This window comes from Montipora capricornis, chromosome 2, assembly GCF_036669925.1.
Source record: "Montipora capricornis isolate CH-2021 chromosome 2, ASM3666992v2, whole genome shotgun sequence".
NCBI lineage: Eukaryota > Metazoa > Cnidaria > Anthozoa > Scleractinia > Acroporidae > Montipora > Montipora capricornis.
In genome coordinates, this window is record NC_090884.1 from 54,243,944 (window position 1) to 54,253,943 (window position 10,000).

Below are 10,000 nucleotides of genomic sequence, written 5' to 3' on the forward strand. Positions count from 1 at the left end.
TTCAAAGCAGAAAATAATCTAATCCCATAAATGCTACATGAGCAAATCTGCAGTGTTACCCTTCTACCAAAGTTAAAAAAAAACAAATATCGATATGCGAACAAATTAATCCTATTTGGACGAAAGGATTTGCACCACTTAACTTTTCCTGTAAAAACTGGTTCAGCTTTATTGCTGAGATTTTGAATTTTTTTTGGCAAAATTGGCTGCAATGCGGAAAAAATTTTCACAACGGCTAAGCATACATAAATTCTACTTAGGCTTTACCTGGTAAACACTGCATATACTTAGTAAATATCTTTCACGGACTATACTATAAATATACTATTTTCAGACTTCAAACTCTCTGATAAAATGTCAAACTAAAACTAACTTTACACTGTTAAACAATTAACCACACCAGTGTTGCAGGCCCGCCTGATCACACCTCATGTCTATGTAACATCTGATAAAATTTATCTATCTGTAAACTTATTATTCATTGAAAATTTATCCCAATGCGAGCAAACAAACAAAGAGGAGCTCTACAAATTTGCTTCTTAAGTTTGATCAAATTTAAATAATTATTTTCCTTCCTAATATAAATCTCCCCCCAAAGCAAACATATGTCACCATTGTTACCCAGAATATCCCTTTTTCTGTTTCGTGCAAGCCACATAAACTTGGCATAACTAGCAATAATTTGGACCCACGATCGTGATGTGAAAGGCACAGGGGAAGGGGATGGGGGGGGGGGGGGGGCGCTCCCATATAAAAGGGCAGGGATACTTGTCATCTCGCTTAGGAGTGCAAATTTCGGATTTTGGTCTCACATAGGGTGTTTTGGGCAAAACGCAATCATATGTAGCCGTGAAGGTCTCCTTTAGGGTTGCGCGCGAAGAAATATAAAAGTGCATATTTACACTTTTATATTTCGTCACGTAGGTGAAAAGTACTAGATGATAATGTCTTTGCCATCATAAAAAGTCACTGTATTTCTTATTTCTCTGTGTTATAATAAGAGACCATAATTATTATGGTCTCTTTTAGGCGTCCAAAAACGCCTGGGCCACACCCAAACTGGTCTCCATCCCCGGGGAATGGCTTGGGTCTATTGTTGATTTTATGTCACAAACTGCTTTGCATTCCTGTTTTCAGATAAATTTTGCATTGCAAAGCAGTTTGTGAGGTCAAATCGAGAATAGACCCATGCCTCTCACATCACAGTCATGGGTCCAAATAACTGCTGGTTTTGATAACTTTGCGCGTCTTGCCTGGCAGGTAAAAAGCGAAATATTGAGGCAAGAATGGTGAGACATGTTTGCTTTTGGTTGGGAGATTAATATTGTAGATGAAAAATATTTGAGTTTAGGCGCACTTTAAGTTAGCTTACAGCACAGTAAAAATTACATTTTGTGTTACATCTACATTGCATGTGTACATCATTATCATTATTGAATAAAGTAGTAAATATATCGTGCATCACCTTAAACAGCAACAACAACAACAAAAAAAAAAAACAGAAAATACGTCATTTTACTGTTGATAAACTGTTAGTGGTTATATTAGACTTACACTTTACCCACTTCAGTTATTTTTTCTGTAAAAAGATTATCATTCCATAGGTAATGTCAACTAAGAGTTAAAGAGTAAGATAATTAACATGTTATACAGGAATCTGATAAAGAAAAAAGACAATAATATTGATTACCAATTATTAATTACCATATTACTATTAAAAATAATACTGATTAATTAAATTAACAAACTGCAGGTGTGGGAATAATTTTAGCAAAATTTGTAGAGCTCAACTTATTAGAGCCTTCAATGTGGTCTGGATGAAATCATACTCGGGTCGGAGAGTTGTCTTTGCCATCTTCCTGGTTCCTTGCCACCATCAACTTGACTGCTTGTGTTACCATTTAGAATATCTTTGATGTGCTGTACAATAAGGCCAATAGCAACTACAACAAAATTATGACAGATTACACCTTGACAAATTGTTTTAATTTTGAAGGTTAAATTAGTTGTTTCTTTTGCCTCCTAAGGGGCCAGACACATTTCACTCATCAATGGAAGCTGGATTAACTTAACAACACCTATGTCCCCTTTAACAATGTAAATAGTGTAAAACACCGATGAGACATTCATTCATTCATTTTGGAGTGCAGGGATGGCGTAGTGGTGAGAGAGCACTTGCCTCCCACTAATGTGGCCTGGGTTCGATTCCCAGATGTGGCATCATATGTGGGTTGAGTTCGTTGGTTCTCCACTCTGCACCGAGACGTTTTTTCTGGGTACTCCGATAATTCCCCTATCTTCAAACACCAACATTTGACTTGATTTGTGTTACCAGTAATAATTGTTAATTTCAGTTTACAGTGTCCCCAATGGACCTCTTTAGCTTGTACATTTTGTTTTCCCATTTCAGACCACGTGATGTTAATTTAGGCCCGTTTCAAACGTCGAACTTTTCATGTGCCGAATCTAATGCAAATGAGAAAATCTATTGTTTTCGCTCATTTGCATTAGATTCGGCACATGAAAAGTTCGACGTTTGAAACGGGCCTAAGGAACAGTTTCTTTCAAACATCGTCTTATGCACGTGCATATGTGTGCATAACTTATGAAAAAACAAAAGGAAAATTCCCTTGGGAACATCACAAGGTCTGAAATGGGAAAACAAAACGTACAAGCTAAAGAGGTCCACTACTGCTCCAGCATTAGAATGACTAGACACTTCAATAATAAAAGTTCCTTTCCTTTCCTTTTCTTTTTAAGTTAAAGGCAAAAGAGAGTGGGTCGATCCACCAGACTTTATAGAACCTGGAGTTCCCATATTAAGTCACCCTCTGACCACTTGCAAAAGCTGTCTTGGGAATAGCCCAATTCAACTTCCTGGCTATAGTTTGAAAAGGAAAGGAACTTTATTTAAGTGTCTAGTCGTTCTAGCGCTGGAGCGCTAATTGGGGACACTGTAAACTGAAATGAACAATGAAAGTAAATCAAGTCAAATGTTGGTTTTTGACCAGCAGAAAACACTATAGGCACTCCAATGAGCAGTAAACAATGGAAAAGTTGTCACCTCTGTATATTTTGTTGGGATTTAGTCAATAAATAATACCAGGTGACTACCTGTGTTCTCTGATCCTCTTGGTATAATCACATCTGCATATTTTTTTGTCTGAAATTATTGTAAACAGAGCAAAATGTCAGAAAACTAAGCTTACTTTTTAGTTTGACAGATACATGTTCATGTAGGTAGGCCTGGGTTCCTAGTAAGCTAAGTTGTGTCTATACATTGACTTCACATACACAACCTCACACACGTCAAGAAAGTTTTATTACCTGGCCTATATTAATGTTGGTGTGCACCTCTTTAAAACCTCTAGTTTCCCTGGATCTTTGCCAGCTGCACCTGTATTGTTTAAAGGGCTTGGTCCCATTGTTTTATTTCTCTGTATAATTATTTATAGCCTGCATAGCTGGTGGGATATTTCATTGCAGGATTATTTAGACATGCTGGAGTAAATCGATGGTTACCTGTACTTTGTTGTGTCTTGGCCCAGAGTGAAATCTACTGATCCCCATGCCAGTCGCGGCCCACTCGGGCCAAAACCATCCTGTGATAGACTATCCCGCCAGATACGCACGGTACTTTGTATATATTTTTTGCAACTACTCTTGTGAGGTCTTCCAGGTGGTGCAAATTAACCCCTTCATTCACAAGAGTCACTTACATGTAGGACAGTGCAATAAGTTATAACAGTTAGTTGAGAACTTACAGGAAGACAAAACTCCTCAAATGCTGGTTTGACAAAATTTGAGTATGTAGCTAGAACTTGTTCCAGATCTCTTCCTCGTTCCTGAGTGTCTCGTAAAACTATCAAGGTGAAAGCAAGTTACCATTATCTTAAATGTTTACATGTAGATGTCACGACCAACGTAAATATACATCTAATGCCAAACAATTTTAAATTAATGAGACCTTTGTTCACAAAAGGTTTTGGGCTTGACAAGGCAAGAGAGGGTCACAGATGAGGAAGTATACATGAGAATGAAACAGTTACTGTATTGTAACTGTCATTAATCTGCTACAAAGAATGGACTGTCATGACCCAAGCAAGTGTCATCCCAAAATGACTACAAATTCAAAGTGACTTTTGCAGACGATACATGTGGTGCAAGGTTTCAATTACCAGCGGTCTGATTCCCACAGAGCCTTCCATTTTTTTAAAAAATGTTGTGAAGGTAGCCTCAGGCAGAACTCATGGAGGCACTAAGTGGTTTATCAATACTGCATAGACGCAGGAGAAGGGAGAGACAAGCATGCACTATTGTTGTACTCATTGTGATCTTGTGTCATCTGATGTGAAAAGGACTGAGGCTTAATCCTACCTCTTCTTGATAATCTTGTATCACTGTCTGAATCTACAAACAACTTCATATTCAGCATATCACGTATTTCCTTGAAGTAGAGTGTCAAAATGCCTTCAAACATTATCACGTCAGCTGGGTGTATAGTAATGGATTCTGACTTCCTGATAATGGAATGAAAGTTACGGTTACATGTATGTCCAGAAAAGCAAGCCCAATTTCTATATCCAACACAAAGTGTCCCTTCAAGTCTAAGAATTTCCTACCTACAGTCATGTACACTGTATTTCTAACAATAGGGTTAGGGTAAAGGTTAGCAACAGTTTATACTTACTTGATGAGTAGCATTTGGGGAACACTTTGTGACGTTCATTGTCTGTCTTCTGAGTAGCCTGAGAGCAGTTGGGAAAGAGAGAGGGAGAGCCTGCACACATCCCTTGGAATTTTGAATGTCGCATCCAAATTTTAGAGGCAAAATACTGATTGGCTAAAATTATATTACTTGGTGACGTCATCATTGACCAGCTTCCGATGAAAGGAAAAGCGAAATGGCACACCACAGAGATGAGGTGATTAGAAATTCGTATGAAAAAACCACAGAATGTTGCAATTTTACTGAGACAAGGGTTGAGCAACAAGATGGAAGGAAATGTTATCCACAGGATTTGGGTCTGATTTTCCAACAAGAGTGACAAAATATTAATGTCACCTATCTGTCCTATTGTCGCTGATCAAATGAAGAGGCCAGAAACTTAGACCGTTCCGCTGCGTCAGTTGTTGATTTAACATTAGAGGAATTGTGCACAATTCAGTTTGTAAATTGCTTGCTGCATTTACTACTGTAACGGTATAAAGGGCAATGCGAGTCAACAATTTAAAAAAGTGATTTCAGAGAAGATAGAGAGAGAGAGGAAAAAGATAAATAAGTTATTTACTAGCTAAGGGTCAGTCACAGTTATACAGACCTCCCAGCTGGCAAATAACATGTAATAATTATGATACATGAAGTACAGCTCAAGTCAGCTTACCTTGTAGCATTCACAGAATCATACATTGGAATCTCAACAACCTCTCCAGCTTTTATTTTCAGTAGCGTTTCAACAGTCATGTCAAAATCAAAGGCATCTGTTAAAGTGTATAAAAGGCTTGTAAGTTGTACGGATTTTTCTCTTACAGTACATGATAAATTTATCAACATAATTATGAAATAAGGTCTGACACATCAACAAAATGACCCTGAGAGGGACATGTTAAGCAAAATCTTTTTATAAAAAAATTGTTATTACTTGAAGTAAACTACTTAATTTAGGCTTAATCTTTAGTTCATTGAAACTTAAGCAGACACACTTTTAAAATTTTGTTTATACAGCAGTGGTGTTTTGAGGACTAGCAAATGACAAATGAGCTTGCAGTCCATTTTCATGCATAAAAGAGATACATTTTTATCTACTACAGGAGGAATATTTTATTCTAAATTAAACATACAGTTAAAACTAATGTAACGCATTCCATGTTTAAATATTATTGCATTGTCGACGTTAGTCAAGTATTCAATTTAACCACGCAGAGCAGGAAAATACATGTAATCTTTTCGATTACCTAAATGTACAAAAATCAATTATTTAGTGCAAGTCATGTGGCCCTTTCCTGCTTTTTTATATCCTTTCAAATATGTTGAATGAAAGATGACAATTATAAATTATGTATGTACCTTGAACTAAAAAGCATTTAGGCAGGGAAAAATTAAACCACCACCTCATACACCACAGACTTTGATCTAACTTACCAGGATGATCAAAGTTAAAATTCCCCACTTTTGCATCCTGAGCTTCAACCTCATGAAGTTCCCTGTAAAAACTCTCTTGACTGATAATCACAACTCGTCTTTGGTTGGAGTCTACGCCTTCTTGGCCTAATTGTTCCATTATTTTTGCACATACTGTGGACTGTAAAAAACTGTTTATATCACCATGCAGTTGATAAATTTAACCTCATTTCACCTTCACCCATCTGATGGGTATAAAACACAAGAACAAAAGACAGCATTCAAATTCATTCAAAGACTTAATATTCCAGTGCCATAGCAAATTTAACAGTTTCAATGTGCTATTCTTTCTTTCTCTGTTTCTTCTTCCTCTTCCGATACTAAACTACTCTGACCTCGTACGTTAATTTCGGCGCACGAATGGTGAATATACTGTATTAGTAATACTACAGTGTTACGTAACTGTAGTATTACTGTTACTGTACAGTATGCAGTACTTCACTTACTGTTTTTACATATGTGACAATGTTTACGAAGAGACTTCCTGGTTTGTCTTAATTTACCGTAATTTGCACTTTTAGCTACGACTGCCAACTAGCGCAGCTAATTTACGTGACACTTGCATCTCACAGGACATGGGTTTGAGTCGTTCAAAACGATTGTAACCGACTCGGCAATTAGAAGGGACAAGCAGCCGCCATTTAGTTTGCAGTGATCATGTCATGCAATTTTCTCGCTAAACAATAATAAGTTAATAAAAGTTAAAAAGGTTTTACAAACTCGGAGCTAAAAGTTAAAACTTATGAAATATTTCGTCCGTTTTTTCAACCGGACTTCATCAGTTAATGATGTGAATGTTAAAAAGATGAATTTTAAAAAGCTTACGAAACCGGCGTTAAACAGAGACGATGGTTACGAATTAGCAGCCATCTATGACACAATTCTAACCCCCAAGAGGCGTTAAAAACCTTTTTAAAATTCATCTTTTTAACATTCACATCATTGACTGATGAAGTCCGGTTGAAAAAACGGACGAAATATTTCATAAGTTTTAACTTTTAGCTCCGAGTTTGTAAAACCTTTTTAACTTTTATTATGCTTCCGGAGCAGGAAACAAATGTTTTTAATTGTAATAATAAGTTAACTCTGTTGTTCTTTTTCAAATACCACCAATATCGAGAAAACGCTTTATAGACGTATGTGATCTAAAGACGCATGTAAAAATTGTTTAGACCAGCTTTGAAAGCCATCCTATCGTGGTACCCCAGGAAAAGTCAACAACTTGCAATTTTTTACAATCGATTTTATACACTGTTTATAGTCAGTCTGTACCTACAACATGAGGACATTTGCTCGGAAGTAAGGCACAAGAGCTGAATTTACCTTTCCAGATGCTGATCCACCAGCAACTCCAATGAGAAATGGTTTGGGAGGAATATTTTTCATCACCTCTCTTCTGACAGTCACAGGTAGGAGGTCAGAAACCGACGCCATGTTTGTTGAACACAGGAAGGAAGAGAAGGGACTGGGGTGACAAACCGTGATCGGGCATCACCATATAAAGGATTGCGCAAGACAAAAGAAGCATTGTTTTAAATTTCTAATTAGGTATTCTTATTTTGACGCTTTCAAACATGGCTGCTCTCCGTTATTTCGTAAAGACGTTACGAAATAGTGTGTGCCTCCGTACAAAGTGCATTAACCTGATATTTTCTCGTTTCTTGTCACTGTCCTGTAACTTTTGTGGCTCGGGACGTCTTGACGGCGCCTGGGAGCGTAAAGTCTACGATGTTGCCATCGTTGGTGGTGGAGTAATGGGCTCATCTTCAGCTTACTTTCTTGCGAACAGAATGTCATCTGGAAGTGGCAAAATTTGCGTGATTGAGAGTGACCCAACCGTAAGCTATACTTCATAGTGAAATTATTAGAGCTTTCACATAGATGATGCAAATGCATCTCTGCACGAGGATGTCGAGAGTGACGCGAAATAGTGGATGTAGGCAAAACGAGGGGACAGGGGTTTGTAGTGACGATTCGTATTTTTTTCAATTTTCCTCTGTTTTTTTTTTTTTTTTTTTCGCGCTTATCATTAAATTCGGCCTAAGAAAACGTGGTTAATACGAACCATTTACGCAACCCAGGTTCTCTTCACCTTTCCAAAATTAAGGTAATAGGTAAAGCCACTGCTTACGAGCCAGAAGGCCCATCAGGCCGGCGCTTATCTCCGGTTTCATTAGCATGAAGCGACTAGGAGTATTTATACTTCCCCCTGGATGAGATGCTAGTCCATCGCAGGGTTACCCCCAGCATTACGCCGGTACCCATTTATACACCTCGGTGGAGAGACGCACCGTGAGAGTAAAGTGTCTTGCCCAAGAACACACGGAATGTCGCCGGTCAGGCCCCGAACCCGGACCACTCGATCCGGAGTCGAGCGCACTAACCATGAGGCCACCGCACCGCTGTGTTTTGTTTTGTTTTGTTCGCGCTAATCATTAAATTCGGCCTAAGAAAACGTGGTTTAATACTAACCATTTACGCAACCCAGGTTCTCTTCACCTTTCCAAAATAGGGTCAGTTTTTTTAGTCGTGGATGCGCGAAGCGATTATAAACGACTATCGTTAGGGGACAGAATATGCAAATTTCTCACTCACTCACATGTAAACTAATTGATAAGTCCAAGGAAGGGTCACTTTTTTGCAAACGTTGGCCGTGTAGCACTTATATTTCAACAGAGTTAACTATTAGAGGGTGATGTAAAGTGCTAGTTTTCTACCCATATAAACCATGGGAGCGTTAGCCCAACAGATGGAAATGGTCTCACACAAGGACAGTGAAAAACTCTGACCAGGGTTTGAATTGAACCCACGACCTTCGGGTTAGATAACCGCTGCTCTACCTTGTGTGGGCCATTTCCATTAGTAGGGCTCACGCTCACATAGTTCATATGGGTAGAAAACTACAGTCTGTGACAAAATTCGTTGGAACAGTACATGACTATACAGATCTCAAGCTTTCGCAGCTCACAATATCGATTTTTCGACGTTTCGCTTTGCAAAGTAATGATGCAATGTAATACTGTACGTAATATTTTTCTTCGTTCCGACGGGATTGATACTTGTTGCAGTCAGCATGTGTTACCGAGCCATTGCTCAGTGGAAGACTAAAATAATGTGTCACTATGCAAATATGAGGGGTCTGAAAGCGAAGAGACATTTGCTTGTCGATCTGCTTGTCCACTTGTTGTAGTTGAACAGTGAAGCATTCCTTTACGATAAGAATCAAACACAAATTCACTCTTACCTAGCTAAATGGCTATTCTCTGGTACTTCATAGGCTTTTAACAAACTCGTAAAAAGATTAAAAGAGCCAAAAACCCCGGTTGGCGACTATTTTCACCTGGTTCTTTTGCATCGATAAAATGCAACTAAATATAGCATGTTTCATGATCCGTTCCAGATTTCGTGAAAGGTTGAAACATTTTGGAAACAATGCTTGTTTTTACTTATCGCAAACTGAGGCATTCGTAGCCGTTTATATAGTTGAGGATCCTTGAAAATGATCTCAGGCTACACCAGATGATCTGGTGTAGATAAAAATCAAATACGATTCGAATTGACTCAATTCAGTCATTATCTCCTAACAATATCAGAAAGCAACTGATCGAAACAGATCTAGAACTCCCACGTACGACTTCTTCACAGTTCTCCTTTGATTCCTTGCAGTATGAAAAGGCATCGACCGTACTGGCATTGGCAGGAATTCGCCAACAGTTTTCTGTGCTTGAAAATATTCAGATGAGTAGGTCCAGCTTTCAGTTTCTCTCAGACATTGGCCAGTTTTTGTCAGTTGAAGGGTGCGACCCCCCAGACATCCAG

The 10,000-nt window shown here is 38.3% G+C and overlaps 2 protein-coding genes across 2 annotated transcripts in view; one reads left to right on the forward strand and one right to left on the reverse strand.

Annotated features, from left to right (window-relative positions):
• Positions 1 to 758: 758 nt before the first annotated feature.
• On the reverse strand, positions 759 to 7,632 carry LOC138038119 (uridine-cytidine kinase 2-like). Its single transcript, XM_068883941.1, has 7 exons — positions 7,505 to 7,632; positions 6,143 to 6,302; positions 5,385 to 5,481; positions 4,378 to 4,520; positions 3,765 to 3,862; positions 3,115 to 3,163; positions 759 to 1,943 (listed from the first exon to the last, which is right to left on the reverse strand). The coding sequence occupies exons 1-7, from the start codon at positions 7,613 to 7,615 to the stop codon at positions 1,804 to 1,806; spliced, it is 798 nt and encodes a 265-aa protein (XP_068740042.1). The 5' UTR covers positions 7,616 to 7,632; the 3' UTR covers positions 759 to 1,803.
• Positions 7,633 to 7,733: 101 nt separating this feature from the next.
• The window catches only part of LOC138027160 (FAD-dependent oxidoreductase domain-containing protein 1-like), a 9,981-nt gene continuing 7,714 nt past the window's right edge, over positions 7,734 to 10,000 (forward strand). The window contains exons 1-2 of the mRNA XM_068874682.1: positions 7,734 to 8,019; positions 9,848 to 10,000. The exon at positions 9,848 to 10,000 is cut by the window's right edge and continues 77 nt beyond it. Coding sequence (XP_068730783.1) covers positions 7,756 to 8,019; positions 9,848 to 10,000 — 417 coding nt within the window. The 5' untranslated portion in view covers positions 7,734 to 7,755. The remainder of the gene's footprint in view (positions 8,020 to 9,847) is intronic.